Source organism: Clinocottus analis, unplaced genomic scaffold, assembly GCF_023055335.1.
Source record: "Clinocottus analis isolate CAN_PGR_092001 unplaced genomic scaffold, fCliAna1.0.p SCAF_11, whole genome shotgun sequence".
Lineage (NCBI taxonomy): Eukaryota > Metazoa > Chordata > Actinopteri > Perciformes > Cottidae > Clinocottus > Clinocottus analis.
The window spans coordinates 3,120,318-3,141,495 of NW_027175832.1; the positions used below are offsets into that span (position 1 = coordinate 3,120,318).

At 40.4% G+C, this 21,178-nt stretch overlaps 2 protein-coding genes across 3 annotated transcripts in view; both read right to left on the reverse strand.

The window, feature by feature from the left end:
- Positions 1–2,455: 2,455 nt before the first annotated feature.
- On the reverse strand, positions 2,456–5,618 carry ifi30a (IFI30 lysosomal thiol reductase a). The gene is made up of 7 exons (XM_068570958.1): positions 5,386–5,618; positions 4,095–4,283; positions 3,839–3,913; positions 3,562–3,648; positions 3,274–3,426; positions 2,802–2,870; positions 2,456–2,667 (listed from the first exon to the last, which is right to left on the reverse strand). Exons 1-7 carry the CDS (start codon positions 5,512–5,514, stop codon positions 2,599–2,601), a joined length of 771 nt encoding a protein of 256 aa, XP_068427059.1. The 5' UTR covers positions 5,515–5,618; the 3' UTR covers positions 2,456–2,598.
- Positions 5,619–7,051: 1,433 nt separating this feature from the next.
- The window catches only part of pik3r2 (phosphoinositide-3-kinase, regulatory subunit 2 (beta)), a 31,670-nt gene continuing 17,543 nt past the window's right edge, over positions 7,052–21,178 (reverse strand). For both annotated transcript variants that reach the window (XM_068566633.1, XM_068566625.1), the window contains exons 4-16: positions 20,487–20,561; positions 19,695–19,847; positions 18,301–18,511; positions 18,032–18,117; positions 17,713–17,815; positions 17,426–17,524; positions 17,099–17,279; positions 16,802–16,921; positions 16,075–16,217; positions 15,777–15,953; positions 15,530–15,601; positions 15,219–15,389; positions 7,052–14,251 (exon numbers count right to left, since the gene is read on the reverse strand). In XM_068566633.1, the coding sequence (XP_068422734.1) occupies positions 14,044–14,251; positions 15,219–15,389; positions 15,530–15,601; positions 15,777–15,953; positions 16,075–16,217; positions 16,802–16,921; positions 17,099–17,279; positions 17,426–17,524; positions 17,713–17,815; positions 18,032–18,117; positions 18,301–18,511; positions 19,695–19,847; positions 20,487–20,561 (1,799 nt within the window). In that variant the 3' untranslated portion in view covers positions 7,052–14,043. The remainder of the gene's footprint in view (positions 14,252–15,218; positions 15,390–15,529; positions 15,602–15,776; positions 15,954–16,074; positions 16,218–16,801; positions 16,922–17,098; positions 17,280–17,425; positions 17,525–17,712; positions 17,816–18,031; positions 18,118–18,300; positions 18,512–19,694; positions 19,848–20,486; positions 20,562–21,178) is intronic.

Here is a 21,178-nt window from a genome sequence, read left to right on the forward strand (position 1 = left end):
CCGAAGAGTCCCACTGTCTCTGGGACGGCAGAAGAAAAACAAAGCAAACGAGATCAGTCCTTTCAATGAGGTCAGGTTGGTCACATTATTAGATCACATCCAATTGAATATATGAAGATATGTGAAATCTAGACGCTCCACAGACAGGAAATAACAGGCCACTTCTTTCATGGAGAAGTTGGGTGAGCAAAGATCAGCAATTCACATTTACACATCAGTGGTTGGGCTTGGAACCATTAATATTTGTCTCCTCCATCCTACTTTTCCCTCAATATGCTTTGTGTTGGCTTCATCGAGTGTTACCACAATGTATTTCCATTGACATGTGAATGACTCAAAGGTACTCTTGAACCTCCACTGGTGTTCATTATATTCATTTCTATGTGATGAGTTGTGTTTTCAGTTTGGAGACTTTCACCGCTTCATCACGAAAACACAATAAAAAAAAAAAAGAAGAAAGATACGAGCAAGTACCTTAGAAAAGCCAAAGCTTGACCTTAGAAAAGGTTAATTAACTTCTTGATGTGACAGTATCAAAAACAAAAAGATTCACTGAGACCTGACGGTAGCTGCAAACAGGGCTGTTTTTGTGCTCTTGCCAAACATTTGACGAGCCACGTAAAGCCCAGTTGGGAATTATTTTGGAAGGATTATCTGATTTAAGGTCCCGAGACCCACACAGGATGACTTTGGACACAATTGATGGTTCTCACAACGAGATAGTGTTCAGGATTCAGCTCTCTCGGCTTCTCTCTTGCAGCATCAGGGTTGAGAAGAAGCAGTAGGAGCGCTTGCCTTTCGCTGCACCTTGTGATCTTATCCCTTCATCTCTTTGGGAGTTCCACCTTTGCATAAATAATTGTTCACACACTCTCTGTGATAATATTGTTGACTAAGATACTAAGCAGTGTTAAATGTGATAAAACATTGACCCTCTTTGTCATTAAGTGATTTCTCTTCTCAGTGACCAGCAAAACAACTATATTCCTGGGAAATTATGGCTATTAACCTGAGCTTTAAATTAGATTGGGCTTTTTCTGAAGTACAAGGCTCCATTTATCTTATCCACAACTGTTTAGCAATGGTAAAACACATTAGCGTTATTGTACAATCCAAAATGAACAGGAGATCAAGCCCAAGGGAAACCTGCAGTCTGATTTTATGTTCATGTTAAAACAGTCAATAATGTTTTTTAGGTCAATTTCAATTATGATTTCTATAGGCGACAGAAATGATTGCTATTTCTAATTCCACATCTTTTTTATATTTCTTAAAGGTTAATTAATTACCCTTACCTCGGTGAAGTTGAACAACTTTGATGAGTTATTTCTCCTCATACTTTTAGCCACTGCATCATGGGAACGAGACAAATGGAAGGACACACCAAAGAGGAGGATACAGACGGCCCATTTAAGATCAGATATGAAGGAGTCTGTGGCACCAGCACTTCCTTATGCGTACAGTAAAGAACTACTATTACCACGCCTCTTCGACAGTTATTAGATCAGTAATAACCAGTTCCTAGCACACATTTGAGTTTGCATTAACCTTCTTTTGTGACCTCTCAGACTGATTAAAGACAGAATTAAACCCACAAGAAACAAATACTTTAGCAGGTTGTTAGATTGAGGTGTTTCAGCCGCCTGCATGACAGGCCATTACTCATGTGTGTCCGACTGTAGAATGAGAGGAACCCGTACCGCCAGACCTTCTGGTTAGACAAGACTCTGGAGGTGACCAAGCTGGAACTTTTATACAACACACATACACAACGCTGGATGGATTTGCCCTTTAAATGTTCATTTCAGTCAATGTTTAATATTTAGTATGATTCTAAAGCTGTTGAGAACTCTCATAATCCATCAGCTGCACACCCATACACAGGGAGCTTCAAAAAAGAAATACAAAACTAAGTATAACGTCCATTATGACTCAATATATCACTAATTTGCATCTAAATGCTGCTAAACTGCATGTCTGACTGCTGGTAAAAAAGTCTTTCACAGTTCCTAATGTACGCTGTTTATAATGCTTATGTTTCTCTCTTTTATCTTAAACTTTTAAACCATTTTGCACTTCCTTATTTTTCACTTTCAATCTTCTGTTTGTTTGTACATATGTAAAATTGACAATAAAACCGACTTTGAGGGTTTGATTTGGATTGCTTCTGTATTTCATGAAAAACATTAAATCAAAAATAAAGGTTCAGAAGTGATGTGCTAAATTATCATGCTCTTAAAAGCAGTAGTTTAACACACATGTAGCAGTTTGTTATTGTTGGTTTCTCCAGTACCTCTGGTAACAGGAAGCTAAAGAGGATATGTGAGGTATGGCGCCACCTAAAGGGCTGTGAGAGCAGTTTTATTTGACCGGACCACACAACGGACGTTGAAAATACTACAACGCTTTTAATGAGTCAAAAAAGTACAAAATGCATTCATGGTTTCAGTAAATAACATTTCAATGATGACACATTTAAAAAAAAAAAAGTATTTATACTCAAATTAGTTTATTTTTCCCTTTAAAAGAAATGGATAGTAAAAAGATATTTGATGACAATCCTCCTGGACCAGAGCCAGCGTGTGCAGCGCTGCTCCTTCACGCATGTTGGCAGTAGCTTCTGTAGTTCCTCTTCTTCTGCCCGCCGCAGGCTGGAACCTTGGGACCCTGAAAAATAAAAGCACCTGTTAGAGGTGACCTGCTTGTGCTTTTATAAACATACTGTAACATTAAAAAAAAATAAAAGAGGAAAAAGTGCATCAGTAGGAGTCAATGAATGACTCGTTTGACATTAACTGTACCTTGTACATGCTGCAGACCAGAGTGAAGAGAGAGTTCATGGCCTTGTCCTGCAGGTCTTCTGTGTGCTCCTGCAGATGAAGTAAAAATGAGTATCCCATAAGCCATGTAACATAAATAAAAGTAGTTGCGCTTAAGCCATATTTGACAAAAAATTAAAGCTTCAGGTCGCTTCAGGTGGCTCGGCATGGAGGAAGTAGAACCTGTTGTGCTGTAGAGTTACATCAAGATGTAGCTTTATTTAGATCAGTCACAGCTCTACAACTTACAGAAGCTTGAGGGCGGATCAAGAGTAAAAATAATATCTTGGCTGTAAACGTATCATCACGCGTTTATGAGAAAAGGCTCAGTGGCATTGTGTCAATGCCAGTCAGGATGAAAAGGTGGAAGTTCCATTGCAAAAATCAGAAAGTATGTACTGTATTAATGCCACAAAAGCCAAAGTTTTTCCTGCCGACTGTACTGGAGCCGTACCCCGTTAATGGTCACCCAGGGAACATATTGGTGGGAAGGTTTCAGAGCGTCGGTCTTCAAGGCATTCTGATGCATCAGCTGGTTTCCTACGTCCCCTTTAACACAGCTCATGACGCGATCCCAGCTCAGCTGGGGACTGTAGAGCTCCACACACTGCAAACATCAATGGAGAGAGAGAAAAATACAAAAAAGTAATATGCTGGGAAAGTGGCAATGACTGAAAAGATGGTGCATAGGAGGAGGTAAAGAAACAAAGAAACACCAGCATAACACTGGACACATCCTTACACTCTTGGCTGCCTTGATGACATCAGAGGAGGATTCCATGCAGTAGATAATCTGGAAAGCGACGTCCGTCATGTTCAAGAGACAAGTCTGAGAGGAACAAGGAAATCAATTAAATCATAGTAGAGTTTCCGCATTGTGACACTACTACAAGACAATGCTGCCTCCATTTAAAAAACAAAGCATTAAGATTGAAGATTATTTCTGGCAATTATGGCACTTTCATAACAGATAGTTTCTGAAGTGTAGTTACAGTTTCTCATGTGTAGTGTAACTTTACCTCAATGAGGTTGCCCAGACATTCCTGTTCTCCATGCTGGCACTCATATGTATACTTCTGTCCATCATGTTTCTCCTGGGGTGCAATAAATGCAACAGATTCACAAGTTATAGAAGAAAACAAACAACCAAGATTATGACACATATCACATGATTACATTCAAGGGAAGAAATATAGTCGCTGCACAGGATTTGAGGACAATTCACTGCAAAGTGTATAGAGGCACTTCAATCCCAGGGTTAGGGTCACTGCTCACCTGTGCATTGCCGTAGGGCACCAGAGTGACCGACATGATGTCTTTCAGCATGAGCCAGGTGGGAAAGAGCATCTCAGTGAAAAACATCCTGCAGCCGGGACACAGACTCTCATAGTAAAGCCCCACCTCCACGGGATCTGCTGTGTGACGCGACCTGGTGAAGTTAGACTCCAGGCACTGCTTCAAAACCTGCACAAGACAGAAAGAGAAGAGAAAGAGCATGTGCATTTCAGTCAATGTTTAGTATGATTCCAAAGATGTTGACAACTCTCATAATCCATCAGCTGCATACCCATACAAAGGGAGCCTTAAATGAGAAATACAAAACAAAGTATAACGTCCATTATGACTCAATATTTTACTCATTTGTGGCTTTACTTATTTGTGGTTTGGTATAGTGCATCAATTTTTGATCTGTTTTTATAGCCGTTTGAATATTGGAAATTGTAACATTATTTATATCGTTACGTCATTGAAGCTGACTTTGAAGTCGCTTTTCTCCAAAACTGTACAGTAAAATCTCCTGACCTTACACATGGACATAGCAGATGTCAGCTCGAACAAGACTGCGTTCTAATTATACTTTACAAAATGTAAGGATCTGTTTTTATAGCAATTTGAATATTGTAAATTGTGACATTATGAATATGATTATGTCACTGAAGCTGACTTTGAAGTCACTTTTCTCCAAAACTGTACAGTAAAATCTCAAGGCCTTACACATGGACAGAGCTGGGATCAGTCTGAACAAGACTGCGTTGTAATTTTAGAATGCACAAGTTTAAAGATCTGCCGTTTGAATATGAATATCATTTCATTTGAGCTTTTGAGCTCGCCGTACCGTAACACCTTGAATAGAGGTGCATACAGAATTGCAATTGAGGCTCACTCGTCGGATATTGTCTCACTTGACGCAGAGAATGCTACGATACATTTTGTGAACGTTTCATTCGGTAGTCACTTTCTGTATCTGGAGACTTTAAAGTGTTTTTTTTAACATTTGCATTTTTTCTTACCAGTGAAAGTTAGCTAGGTAAAGTTAACGCCAACTTAAAGTGACGTCAGTCCCACTGTGTTGTCGTCCTGTACATGTTATATCTATGTATAGTCTTTTTTGTTTTGTTTGTGGGCAGTGATTTAACGGAAGTTAGACACATTGTTAACTTTTAGCCGGAACTAGCTTGTATCTGGGGTGTCCGGTGACGTCACTGTCCTCGGAAAGAGCATTTTAAAGATCCTGGAAATACGGCAACAGACAAGCGGTATTCCGCACACTTTTAACTAATCTTACCCCGCATTGGATCGCTGAGTCCAGAGACGAGCACCACTGTGATGGAGGATGGAGACACGAAGAGGAGAAAGCGCACTGGACATTTAGCGTCAACACAACAGTGACAAGCAGCAGCATCGGGACCTTCATCTTCACCGGCCGCGCGACGCTTTAGTGTGATATTAACCGTTAGTCACCTACAGTGAAGTAAAGTACGGCACCCGGTACAATGCCACTTTAAATACGCCACCGACGCTTCCTCGTGGGGGCTACTTGTGTTTTGATTGGCTGATGATCACATGACCGAGACCGCGTCACTTGTATCCAGGAGAGAATTTTGCAGCCAGCCGCTGGTTTGGAGAAATAATTAACTCCCGAGTCAAAATGTCATGTGACGTGTGTGTTAACATTTTGTTGACAATAGTTTTGTTGGCTTACAACCTTATTTTATGTCTCGCAGAGATAACTAAGGTGGTAGACAATACAAAAAGGTTTCACCAATATTGGAATGCACTGGAAATTGCAAAACAGGAAAAACACTTAGATGTTTTTTCACAAAACATTTTGAAACTTAAAATTTCACGTTTTGGTTTTACACTACTGTATGCTACAAGTTGTATTACTTACATTATTCCTATAACACCTAATAACCTAGATTAGGTGTATTCTGTAAATATATCAGAAGTTATAGAAGTTATACCAACTTAAAAAGTGACACCACGGTGATGCAAGTTGTACAAGTCTGGTTGAGTTACACCAAAACCACAACTGTCATATTATAAATATCCTGGCACATATACAAGAGAACTAGAACATTTAAAATACTACTAAGAGTAATTCGATTTGTATTCTTGGTATGACTTGTACACATCTTCTGGCTAATTATAAAACGATCGCATGTCTCAGTTCAGTTCAGTCCAAGAGTCATGAGAACACACTGCTGCAAAACATCACCCTTGAACATTATGGAAGGTTTTACCTGGCGACTCTCACATGATCTCTCACGTCCTCTCAAATCAGGGTAAGGGACAAAAATAGCTGACAGGACAAAGACTGCATGATTCACACTGCTTCTGGTCTGCTTCGCTGTGTTTTGGCTTGAAGTAATACATATAAAACTAAACCAGTGGAGTAAAGTCCTTCATCCCTGCTATTTGTTACAGTGTGTGGAAATTTATGTTATAATGTATTAGAAAGTCACAAACACATAGAAAACAAAAGATTGTGGTTACACCACAGATCTCAGAACTGTTCATTAGAACTGCTTTCGAGGGAAAAAGCTCCAATAAAACTGTTAACAGGAAGCGAGAAAGGGATTTTTCTTGTGGGGATTTCTCATTTAAATGCATTCTCAGTATCCTTTAAGTACTTACTATCCCATGTTGTCTCCATCTGTGTTGTCTTGATGGCTTTACTTGTGGATTGTTATGTATGTTTGGCCATTTGTGTGCGGTACCATAACAGACTGACATTCATGTATTGATACATTTCAAGTTTGTACAATATATTTGTGTACCCAAAGTAATAATCTACATTTGAGTGAGTGATTCAAATGAGGGGTGCCATAATGTTGAAGCCCAGCAAAGTTAGCAAGAATATAAGTAGGACAAAAACATATGAGCATGTGACAAATTGATGATTGGCTCAAAATTATGACCCAGGGAAATAAAAGCCGAGAGCAGCAATCGTCATTTTATATATCTTTTATTGTCTTTTAAAATCATTGCATCAGCCTAAAGAAAGAACCGTACAGATGAAAGAGTACCTGTCTGAGGACAAACGACTCTGAAGCAAGCTGTACACGAGAGAGAAAGAAAGAAATGTTGCATCTGAATAAAAGGCAGACCAACAGGAGGGAGGATAACACATGAGAAAAGAAGAATAACCATATTTTCGTGCATAGGGGTTGGGCACACCTCAACCAATAGGCCTCTACTGGCTGAATCAACAGTGCTCCCTCTGAGTTCAATTGCACTTTGGTGTAGAGTAGCTTTATCTGACTGCCCCATTCATCGTTTTTGAAAGAAAGGGAATATTATTATTGTTAACTCCGCATTAAGAACCGTGTATCTGTTGCTGCTGAGGCAGGGAGACATTAGTCAACTTATTGGGCAACATGGGAGCGCTAAGCAGGAAGTCGTTGCCTTGTTCTTATTGTAAAAATGTTGATGCGCTTTTTAAATTTTTGCTGATCTTAAATGTCGCCCAGGCCGTTGCGAAATGGATCGCTGCCAATCATCGTCTCCAACGTTTAGAGTCGGGTCTTGAATATGAACTACTGTACACCAGTGAAAAGTACTACAACATCCACATCAGAATAATCAAACAAATGGCAACCGTTCAGGTCAAAGTCTAGACTGAGAAGATGGTGTGAGAAGATTGGATACAGGCAGACAAAGAGACAAGGAAAGTGCAGTTGTTGATGTCATAACATTTTAAATGGAAGTCACACAAGCTGAAATTATTATGGGTGAGATTTGGTTGAAAAAAAATGAGTTTAACCAATTATTTTAGTGTGGAGTGCAAATCAACATCAGGATGCCTCTTGATAGTTATTCCAGAATGTCTGACTCTGTTTTTGTAATAAAACGTACTGAAGCGTGTTCAACAAGTTGTGTGTTTTTACTGTTATTCACGAGATGTGAGTGTCGCCTCTTTGAACCGAGTCCTCACCAGAAAACACCCGGCAGAGTCATGCTGTCTTCTATCAATCCGCCATCTTGTACTCATCATAAAAGCAAAAGATGTGACAGCGTCTCAAGTTGAACAAGGCTCAGTGTGAGGTGAACTACTCAGCAGGTGAAGTGTGACAAAGACTGATTAATAAGTATGAATGTATTAGGAAAAAAGATAATCTTGTTATTTAGAACATTGAGGGAGCACTGTTCTCATGAGTCAAAATAAAATTAAAAAAGATGAACAAACCAAAACAGAAAGAAGAAAAAAAACAGAACAAGCAGTCATAACATTTTCAAGTTTAAAATGACAGAGGAAATAAAGAAATATAAATCAATCTATTACAGCCACTTTGAGGGACAGACAGATTGATTCTCAAACGCATATTTACTATTTGGTTATTTACATATTGTAAACATTTGTATTTTCTTTTTTTTTTTTCTGTACGGAGGAAAAAATTCAAGCTAGCTTATTTTTTTTTTTATAGGCTCTGTAAGGTTATCATTAACAGATATAAACAAACAAACGAAAAACTAACCAACACTTGGACTGACATCTATCAGCTTTTTGAAAAAGCCAAATAAAAAAAAACAGACTTAGGCACCATAAAAGAACACTTTCTAATGCTGTCATTGTTCCATGTACAGAGATCTGTGTGAAGGAGTGATCACAAACCATTCCTGTACCTTTTCACCGGGCTGCTCCTTGACTCTCCGCGGCCACAGAGATCCTCCAGAGGACGACTCAGAGTAAGACGGTTCACTGACTTACAGCCTCAGTGTCCACGCTGTGGGGATCTCTGTGGCAGCGTCCGACTGGAAGTGTTGCTTTTGTGGTGCACCTTCAACACTCAAATCTATTCACAACAACTGAATCTTCCAAATGACAAAAAAAAAAAAAGATTCTCATGTTCAAGAAAACAAAACTCTCTAATATTCAATAAAATGCAAAGCAGCCAAGACTGCGTTTAACATATACGTAGACTCAGCTCTGTACATATTAACACATGTACATGAGCTTGCTTCTTCCTCTGAGCGCACCTGATAATCATGCTTAAAAGGTTACATGTGTGTTGATCAACTGAGACCACAAAGTTGTGTTGCTGATCACGATGAAGCTCACTGCAGCCGATTAGTAAAAATGCTTGCGTTTCAGTAACCGCTGGAGTACAACGCAGCCAAAGATCACTTTCACATCAAAGCCTCTTTCTGATTCTGTTGGAGAACAGTCCAAATCAGAATTATGTCATCCAAAAATATAGATATCTAAGTATATATTTCAAAATATGTATTCTCTATTATGTCTCTCATTCTTCAAACTTTTAATAGACACCAAATATATGTGTTTCTTTGTAGTCAGTGAAAGATGTGCTTTTTGTGTGTGAGGCCATTTCAAGAAATATCATTTACAGTGTACCAAAGCCGATGAAAAAATATTTAATTCCTTGAATGATCAATTGTCATATAAAAAAATGTTTTTCAAGAAGCTCTGACACAAATGCATATCTACTAGGTGAGCAGGATGAAAGCTTTGAGTTTTAGAATAATTACCAAAAAAGTAGGCTCAAAGTCTAAACTCCAAGCAATAAAGCCTTCATCTTCTGCCCGTCTCACCACCTGACCAGGTTTCATTGCTACAAAAGTTGCATTGCTTCTAGCTATTAAACATGTGTGATTAACATGGCATATATGGCAGATTAAAGTGTTTAGCTGCACTGTAAAAAAAAACAAACGTTAATCTTAACAAGTGATGCAGCAAGCGATCCAGCTCTACGTTTCTATTTCTTCTTGAAGCAACTAAAGACATCGAGCAAATTGCTCAACCGGAAGCAGAACCAGCTGGTTCAGGAGCTTTCTGTGAAACACGCCGACGTTTTTTGGATGAACTGCAACCCATTGGCACGACTTTCCAAGACGCGTTTGTAAATGGTTGTTTGTACAAAATGACAACAAAGTTTTCATTCAGCGAGCAGTTATCTAGCCGTGCATTTAGTTTCACTTTCATTAAAATACTCAACAGCAAAATGTGTTTTCAGAAACAATGTTTTGGTTATTCTGGATAATACACAGAGCTCACTGTCAGTAGTTTGTTTTTCCCGGGACTATTTCTTTAATAGAAGATTTTTGCAAATCTCATCTATCTGCATGTTTAATATCAATAGCAGTGAGTGAAAACATGTCTTGTTGTAATTTGGGGGAACTGACCCTTTCGGAAAATCAATGTTATTCATCTTGTTAAGAACATTTTTTCTGTGTGGACACAAATTGCATAATAAACCAGCAGCTCTCCTAACAGTGGGTTTGATAAGTATAAGTGTATACAGTCCATGTAGTGAAACTAACTATCATTAAAAACATTGCAATCAGTCAAAAAGCATCAGAATTACATGACAGCTGTTGACCGCGAAAACAACAAAAGCATATACTGTACAACTGTATACTCCAATATCATAAAGAAAACTGTTGATCGCTCCCGATATACCATATGGAAAGACCTTAACAGTATCAACTCAAAACCCGATAGACAACTGAGCTTCACCACTGTCTGTGAGTTTATGGTTGTTGGGCGTTAGACACACTACTGCGTGTGTGGAACAGGAAAAAAAAAGTGCAGTCACAAAAGTGTTGGTCCAACAAACTGGATAACGGATGCGTCAGCAGTGGCGGGTGACTCAACCAGATTGCCTGTTCGCAAAAGGAACTGACTTAATATAAAAAAAACACTGAGAAAATGCTGCATGCATCAACGAGAGAGCTTATCAAAGTGAGCTTCTGGGCTGGGCCACGGATGTGTATGGTTCACATTTCTATCTTATCTGAGATTTCTCCAAAAAAAAATATATATACCAGATGAAAAAAAAAGAGAAAAAAAAAAAAAAACACCAAAGAAATCTAGCTTTGGTGCAGTGAGATAGAGCACCAAGCTACTGTACAGCCCCACCGTAGACAGAAGGAATATGTAACAACTATAGATGTAACAACAAAGAGGCACAACTAAAATCTTGAACATGCTCAGATTTGCTCTAACACACACACACACACACACACACACGCACACAATCGCACTAAACAACTATACGCTCATTTGCCAGTTACCCTTACGTCTTTGATAAATGGCAAATGTGTGAACCACGGGGCACAGCGTAAGGTGGTGGTGGCACCATCATCAACGAGGAGAAGACGAGCTCATCACAAAGACAAAAGGCACTTCTAATCTTCCTCACTCACGTGTGTTTATAGCCCTCTAATCAGAAGCACCGCCGTCACCTCCAGTTTAATTCCTGGGAGTCTCTGCTTTCCAAGAACTGTGCAAAGTACAGTACAATTGATTCGTCCTGACTGAAATCAAAAATGACATTTCAATTCAAATGGTTTTTAGGCCTAGTTAGGTGTCATTTGAAAGGGTGATTGGTCTGTTTGGAAAAAAAAAAAATGTCGCTACCTGAAATTTGTGAACATTTCAAAAAGAGAAATGATACTACGCCCAAACGCGTTGTGTTTGTTGGAAGCTTCGGTCTCCAGGAGAAATATACATATTGACTTTCTTGACCAGAAGATTAGGTGAATGTCTTACTACAATTTCTATCCCTCCTTAAAAAAAAAGAAGAATAAAACACAAATCTAAGATGTGCATCTTTTAAAACAGTGCACTGTTTTCTAAAAACCTTCTATTGCCAACAATGTTTGCCTCTTTTATATCTTTCTACAAAAATACTTTTTTTGTCTTTTTGGCAATCTGAGTCTAATACATGTAAGAAAATTTGAGAGAGTATTCATATTCATTCATTCCCAATAAATCCACTGTGTAAATCAAATGTAAAAGAGGCATCATGTGACGCCTCTTTCCATCATTTTTCATCAACCACACGACAACGACGGCCTCTAAACAAACGGACTATGCTTTGAAAGTGACAACGATGGTACAATCTTGACCTCAAGCCAATTGAACGTGTGGGAAACTGAAACTAAACTGCGACAGAACAGAGAGGGAACCGATCTCAGTCAATCTAAAACCCATTTTCCACATACGACTCTGTTGTGCATAGTACTACCACACATCATACTGTATTTGCACTACGAAAACGTTACCAACGACTAGTGCCGAGTGAAAAAGGAAACACAACCACCCAAATGAAGGACTCCATGCATACTGTACTAGATAATCTCTCAGACCACAGAGGCCATGCTGAATGGCAAAAGGCCTGCTTTTTTTTTTTCTTGCTACATGAAAAGATATCCTTCATTTGGCTCACATTAGCTGGATACTGTGCATCCTAAAACAGAATCTACGAGCAGAGCAAATATTGTGGAAACATAAAGAAACACAGCGATGAAACTGTGAAGTCATACACACTGACCGCATGTGTGTCTGAAATATACTGTACATGAGTTATATTACTGCTATTTTTTTTGTACACAAAGGTTCTACAGCTCTGTGAGTCAAACTTGTGGTGAAATGAACAGTAAAGCGCGCAGAAGGGGGGGAAGGAAGTACCGTGAGTAAATCTGCATTAAACAAAACAACAATAAACATCTGCAAGGACGTCGTACCGCTAAAAAACTAATCTAACAAGAGTGAATGAAGGCAAATACAGTACCGAAGATACAATAATCACAAAGACTGATGCTCTACGAGTGTCTTAAGCGTATTGGAACAAGACACAGAAGAGGAGCACTAACAGTTAAGCCTTAAGTCGATGGCTACAGGTGCTACAGTATCAGAGAGGATGAAAAAAGAAGGAAGATGTTTGAAACTAAGAGACGTTTGATGCTCGAGTCTTTCCACAATTTCCATTTAGGAGGAAACCTGAATCATGTGGAACTGCATTGAAAAATGTACCTTTCCATCCAATGTATTGTGAGTTAAATTCTATAGTCACAATATACCAAATATGTACCATGCATTTCTCTCGTCATACAGCATTTATTGTACGTTGTACCTCGTCAATTACAAAAGAGGTTTAAAGAGAGAGAGAGAGAGAGAGGGAGAGAGAGCAACAAGCCAAAGCAGTTGGAAATAAAGATAAATTCATTAAAAAATATATCTATATGTGTGTATTTTTGTTTTTTTTTAAAGCTGTAGCTTTGTCTATTTCGACAGCCGTTTATTTCCTCCTTCCTTCTTTCAACCTCATCGTGCCCCCCTTGTTCCAGTGACACAGGCTCGTGGTCATTCAAAGCTATTACTATGGCACTTCAGCAAGCTTTAAATTTAATCATCAATCCTTTTAAAACCCATAAAAATATCCACCCCGGCAAATTTCTCCCCGACACCCTCCCCTCGGCTCCAGTGACTACACCCCTGGTCCACGAGGGTTTTTTCAGCCGCCTTTAGGTGTGAAGCGGGCGGCCTGGTTTAGCCGAGCCAGTCCTTTCAGTGGATGACAGCTCAGGCTTTTGTTTCACGGAGAGTTTGCAGGCAGTCTGGGATGACAGATTGGGCCTTTGTCTGTGGACAGTCAGCACGTGTTCAAGGCAAAAAACAACAACTAAAGTGCCTCCTGTAAAGTCATCCCACCATCTGGTTTCTCTCCTCTTCTCCACGATCTTGAAAACAACATTTTGTGTGCTTATTTTGACTTCTTTGAACACATACCGCTTATATTTTCTGAGTTAAAAGGTATTTTTTAATGTGTATTTCTCGCACTTTGTTAGAACACACTGTACAGTCGAGGCTGGCTAATGCAACTCTCCTCAAGTTAAACCTCAGAGCGTCAGCCAGGCTCGCTGTACAGCGCTTCTATACGCGTAGTAGTGTGCTTATTTTGAAGCCATGTTGTTAGCAAGGAGTGCTCTTTGCTGGACTGGAGTTGGTGCGGGAAATGAGCACCGGCCTCAAGCCAAAAAAACGCATGAATTTAAAACAGTGGCTGTTGAGTCTATTTCTCTTCGTCACTTAATCAAGAACGAGCTTTGTTCTGAGGATAATCTTTTTTCCCAATGCAACGAGTACAAAAAGTAGTTTCCCCACCCTGGTTGGTGTCCGACACTGCTGGTGGATAATTCATCTGGGATGCTGGTTCTGGTTCTGAGAGCGGGCCAGGACTGGGTAGGCCAGGTTTACATTCAGGTGGTCGTTGTGTTGGACCAAGGACACGTTTTTGTAGTGGAGCACCAGGTCTTTGAGAGACGAGTACAGATTGTAGGGCTCGGCGAATCCGTAACCTGTGGCCGTCTTGTAGATGACACAGTGCTTAGTGTCCCCTTCCACACTGGAAAGAAGGAAAGGGATCATTTTTACTGTTTTAGAAACGTTTGCGTTGTTTTTGTTGAAATTCTCTTTACGTCATGACAATTATTAATAAATCAAATGTTCTGACAGATAAAATAGTGTATCTGTGGCTGTCACAGTTAATTATATTTTATACACACACCTTTTTTATTTTTGTATATATCTTTCATCCCTGGTTTTATATTTCATTTTGTGTTTTTATTTAGTCTGTAAAATGTTTGGTGCTACTATGGCAATACATTTTCCCTTGGGGATTAATAAAGCATCCATCCATCCATCCATCCATCCATCCATCCATCCATCCATCCATCCATCCATCCATCCATCCATCCATCCATCCATCCATCCATCCATCCATCCATCCATCCATCCATCCATCCATCCATCCATCCATCCATCCATCCATCCATCCATCCATCCATCCATCCATCCATCCATCCATCCATCCATCCATCCATCCATCCATCCATCCATCCATCCATCCATCCATCCATCCATCCATCCATCCATCCATCCATCCATCCATCCATCCATCCATCCATCCATCCATCCATCCATCCATCCATCCATCCATCCATCCATCCATCCATCCATCCATCCATCCATCCATCCATCCATCCATCCATCCATCCATCCATCCATCCATCCATCCATCCATCCATCCATCCATCCATCCATCCATCCATCCATCCATCCATCCATCCATCCATCCATCCATCCATCCATCCATCCATCCATCCATCCATCCATCCATCCATCCATCCATCCATCCATCCATCCATCCATCCATCCATCCATCCATCCATCCATCCATCCATCCATCCATCCATCCATCCATCCATCCATCCATCCATCCATCCATCCATCCATCCATCCATCCATCCATCCATCCATCCATCCATCCATCCATCCATCCATCCATCCATCGTTTTAATAATACAACTTACACTACAGAACAGGCGTAGGAGCCCTTCTGTGATTGGCTCTCACGGATGAGGAAGGTACCGTCACATTTGCCTCTCAGCAGCTCCTCCGCCTGGGTGCGTTTGATGTCGCCCACGTACCAGGTACACTCGTCATGGTGAGGTGAACCCTCGTCCTCCTCCAGTGAGTAGGATCTGGAGACACAGAATATAAGCAGTGGAGACTCCATCGCATGTCAAAGCAACGACCAAAGTACTAAACTACAGGCGGAGACACTGCTCGTTCAGCATCCGGTCATCGCAGCACAGGTTGGTGAGCGGTCTCAAACACTTACTCATCTGCATCGTTCTTTATGCCGAGCCATTCATTGATCTTCTTCTGCCTCGTCCCCTTCTGAGTCAGCCATCTGCAAACACCGCAAAAGTAATGTTGACACCTTACCAATCATTCTCAATTGTGTGTGTGTATACATGTATTATATAAATGTGTTGGTGTGTGTTAGTAAACATTGCATGAACCATTAAGTGAAATCAAAGCATATGTACTTCAGAGATGGAGTAAATCTTCAAATGCATTCTTACATCAAGTACTGGTCTCTGATCTTGCGGAGCTGCATGAGGTCCGGCTTGAGGCTGTTCATCTTCTTGTCGATCTCTCTGTTGTCGGACACCTGCTGTCTCAGGTCCTGCTCCAGCTTGCGCTTGCTGTCGTGGATCTCTTTCACGCGAGACTTCAAGCGTTCAGAGTTGCTCTGGATCCTGATTTGAGAGAAGGGTTAGGAATGTGTGGTTGAAATGTAAAACAAATAGTAGTCATGCTATCTTGCTTTTGCAGTTTAATTAAACCAGAATTGTCAAGAATCCTAAATTAGCATTTTACTTTTGAATCTCCTTTTCGTTGCCCTCGCGCTGGAATCGCTCCAGAGACTCTCTGCTGTAGCGCTCCTGAGTCTCACACTGCTCCTCGAAGATCTTGATGGTCTCATTGAAGGCCTCGATGGCCGTGCGCTTCATCTGCAGCTCCTGCAGGAAACGGGGACAGAGGAACCTTCATTTGATGATTTAATGTATTTCACTTTGTTAGCAGCTGCTCATAGCACATATCCAGTCTTCTAAGGCAACAGATACATCTTGTAAAGGCATCAATATACACATACAAATGCTTTAAATTCAACACTTAAGTATTCATCAGGGTCATAACATATACCATTATTTCATTTTACTATTTAAATTCACACTTGAGGTATTAAAATGAGTTATTTAGATTTTTTTTATATTGTAAAAATAATATCACACCGATTCCATCTTTCATTTGTTAGTTCTGCACATATTCATAATGTATTTTCTAATATTTCCTACTCATGTAATCTTTTTCTTTCTTTACATTTGGATAAAAACTGCCACATGTGCATGTTTCTTCATGTTTTCTATCACTGTTGCATTTGCTATAAATGGATTTAACCAGATTTCCTTTGTAGAATAATTATGTTCTCATCTTTTGGACACAAGACAATAATTAATAAGTCTGTTTTCAAGATGTTTGTTCAGTATCAGAAGATACAAACAGGATACAAAGAGTATTATCTATAACACCGTTGAAGTCGTACCTGTGAGGTGCGTGTGTACTCCTCGTACAGGGAGTCGTACTCGCGGCTCTTCTCCTGGTACTGCTCATGATAGACCTTCAGCTGCTCTCCCACCTCTTCTATGCTGTTCTCCTTCACCAACTGAGCCGTGCCACAAGCAGAAGAGAGCAAAACCACCACTTAGATGAATGAAACACATTTCAAGCAGGCCCAGCTTATTGTAATATATTAAAAAAAACAACAAGATCGAGGATTTCAAAAGGAAGCTTGCCGAGGGAGTTTGCTTGTAATTAAGCTTGATGAAGAAAAGTCACCAACCTGTTGATATTTGGAGACGGGGAACAGCAGCTTGGTGTCCAGTTTGCCGTTGTATTGGGCCAGGGACTCGTGGCGATAGTGATTGATGAGCTCCACCACCGACAGGAAGGTGAGAGGCTCGGAGAAGCCATACCTCCCATCTCGGTGATAAATCTTTATAAGCTTGTTGTTGCCCCCTTTCCTGCAGGGGGAGACAGGAGCCACGTGAGAACAAGAAGACAACAACAGGACATGTGGCGGCACATTTTAACTTTCAGCAAAAAGATCTGTCCCGTTTCTTTATTTCTCAAGCGACTCTTCAGTGGTTCGACGGCGGCGTTGCTTTACCTCAGGGTGAGCGTGTACTCGCCCTCCAGTTTGCTAGAGGCGTCTCGGACCAGGAAGGTGCCATCTGGAGTGTCTCGCAGCTTCTCGTTCACCTCCTCTCTGCAAATGCCATGACATGCAGTGTTTACCTGAGCGCTCAACGTTATCAGCTGCAATTTAACGGGCAAAATAAAAACATGGAAGCTGTTGCATGTAACCATGTATAGCGAATAGGTATCCCCTCTCCACGATGTCTGGTATCTATGACTTTTTTTTAATCCAATACTAATGAATAAAAACTGATTTACCTTGAGATTTCTCCCCAGTACCACTCAGCCTCGTTCAGCAGGCTGCTCGTGTCGGTCATGGCTGACGGTGCGATTTGTGACTTGACTGGCTTTGCTGGAAGAACTGGTAACATACACACACACAAACACACAAAGATCAGCGTTAAAAGCATTTTATGCTCATGGAACGGATCCGAACAGCAGTCACTAAACACACAAGTACGTCAGAATAAATGTGTATTGAATAAAAAGCTAACACAATCAACTGCATATCAATAAAAAACGTCTTTGGGCAGCACTATGCCATTTGTTCTATGCAGCCTTAATAAATAAAACACACCTGGAGGAGCGAGGTCTTGCTCTGTCGTTCTCTCTATCAGGAGCCTTTCCACCACGAGGGCAGGGAACTCCTCATCCACCGACAACCTGCAAATCAAATCAACAGCGGGTTTAGAAATACAGAGCGGAAACTCCCAATTTGATGAAATGAAACTCTAGATTTACTTCAGTGACCTAATCCAGAACCGACAGATCAAAAAGGTGCTCAATTCCTCATCTTCATACAATCTATTGCGTCTTTTTTTTTTGCATCAATCAACCAAAACATACCAAGCGGTGGAGGGTCCTGTTCGTATCAGCAGCGGTCCAAAGATCTTCCCCAGCGTGTGTGTGTCCAGGCCATTGCTGGCCTGCGCCTGAGTGACCTTGGCCAGGTGTGTGAGGAGGTACTGCAGTGTGAGACGGTGATGGAGGGGGACGGAAGTGGAGCTCTCGAGAACCAGGCTTACCTCCCTGTCATGGCTCCCAGCAACTGCACCATCTGTAAAAAAAAAAAAAAAAAAAGGTATTAAAATAAACCACGGAGATAAAAAACTGCTGCAACGATTTCATCACATGGCGAGAAAAGCAAAGTCAAGATGTTTACCAAAGATAATGACGCTAAATTAGGTATTTGTACATACTGTTCAGCCCGCTATGAGACACTATGCCCCCTACTTTTACCTTCATTCGTCCTTAATAAGTAGCTAAAATGTCAAAAGGGTCAATGCATGTTTCTTTAAAAAGGTCTAAAATAAATAGGATATGGAAATAAATCGTGGAGTCCTTTGTGTGCAGAGAAGAATACGCTGAAGAGTGTTTAGTGTGCCTCAGTGAGCTCATCTGCTCCCAACACTACTCGATTCTCTCAACGCTGACGAGCAGCTGACCTCAATCAGCTGCATACAATGGTCAGTTTGGGCCTTGTGCAATTCATTTGACTAAAATTACAGTTGTTGAGGCAATGAATTGTGTCTTTCTAACTATTTAAAACAACATACAAAGCAGCACGTCGCTTTTTGGGAAGACAAATACAAATTGATCCAAAAATATTTTCTCAAAACAAGCACAAATATACAAACAGAATGAGATTATTTCACCTGTTTCAATCACAGATGAACTTAAAAACGTCATTCCCATGATACTAGATATAAAGCAGTAAAAAAAACGAGATTTAGAACAATATTTAGAAGACCATTTTGGTGACTTTGCTTGTTTTAAAATTGGATGTGCGTTGCATAACTGTAGATTGTTTATCACCCTTTTTTAGGTGGTAAATGCATATTTTACAGGCGCCACTGGGTTGAGTTCATCTTGCAGAGACTTGAATCTCCCTTAAGATGGATAATCCTTCATCAAGAACACAGAGTCAGTGTGACTATTTAGCAAAAGGAGCAGAAGGTTTAACTTTCTCACTGGTGTGTCTTTGTTCTAATGTCCAACTCCATGTTTACTTACTGTTTGCCTTCTGGGTTTTGATTTTGCAACAACACAGATCATCAGTTTAATACTTGGCAGCGGACAATATGACTGTTTTAGAACTTCTCCGGCTCTCAAATGCTAATAACCTGTGACAAGCCATGGCCACAAGGAGCTACGTAGAAGATGGCACCCGTTCCTAATTAAAAAAATGGGCGTTAAGTCGATATGAGTATCAAGTTAAGCGTTCGTGAGATGAGTCCTACCTGCTGACTGCTGGAGGACCTGCTGCTGCAGTGTGACAGCCGTTTGAAGGGGAGCATAGAAACAGGCAGGGATGACGGGTGACGGGAGGTTTCTCAGGTAGCTCAGCACACACTCGGACAGGTACCCCACATCTTTCTGACACATCTCACTCTCTGGAGCCCAATAAAGACACATACAAAGACATTTAGGGACACAAAAAAGTTCCACCAAACTTAATTAAACACAAGGAAAAAACCTGAATCTGAAGACTCCCAATGTATACTGTATGAAGCAGGTGAGATGTACTGAACCAACAGTAGAGGGCTACTTTCAAAATATCAGTGAAACGTTGTGTAATTCACTTCAGTATGCACTGAATAGCTCAAAGGTCTAACGTGAAGGATCTGACTGCATCTAGTGGTGAGGTCGCAGATTGCAACCAAGTGAAACACACTGGGCATCTCCCACATTTCCTCGTTTCCTCTCTGCTTGCATGGTTTCCTTCAAAGGAAATGATGCAAATGAGGGAAACGGGGATGCAATTGAGAGACTTTGGATGACTTATTATTGTGTGTAGGAGAACTGTGGTGACTGATCCAAAACTGCAAATGGCCCTATAGAGACATGGGGGCCATAAAGAGGACACACTCCATGTGTAGAAATACAATTTGTATTCTAAAGAAATCTATTTTCAGGTGATTATATATGAGATACTATGAGCCAATATATATCCACTGCAATGTGAAGACACATAAAGGGTATTGAACTAAATGAAAGAATGATTAAAAGGTATAAATCTGTGACTCACTCACCAGAGCTCAGGCTATACACTGGGCTGTCTGAACCCGAGGAAACATCCGTCCTGTACAATATCTTGCAGTCCAGACCTGAGAAAGACAAAAAATAGCAGTTGAGCAGTTGCAAAAGACTTGTTAAACTCCAAAAGAGATCCTGGATCATGAAATTGAACTAAAATAAACTATCTTTCTAATTAAATGATGGGGAAACAGGCATTCTAACATACAAATCTGAACGTTAATAAATATTTCACACATCCCGTGAAAATATCCCTGAAGAAAACATTGAATTGTTTTCTCTTTTGGCTTTTTTTGAGTTTTTGAAAAACATAGGAACACTGGGTCTAGACAGCTGCATCTAGGGGGCAGTTCCTTGAGACTCGCCTGTCTCTCAGGTAGTTGTGAAAAGCACACCGTGCAGTCACAGTGCATGTACATCCAACACTGGGAGGTAATTTAACACTGCTGAGGATTCATTGTGTCCCACAATGCAATGCACATTTGCAGAAGCTACTCACACGGACAAACAATTTTAATAAATGCAAATGGTGGTGAGACAACGAAAGAAATATCTGGGGAATTTAGGAAGTATAACTTAAGAAATAAGTATTGTTTTCTCTTCGTGACATACAATTAGCAGTTTCTGCATAACTGTATAAAATTAAACATGTACGTTAAAAAAACTCAATTGGTCAATCCACAGAAAA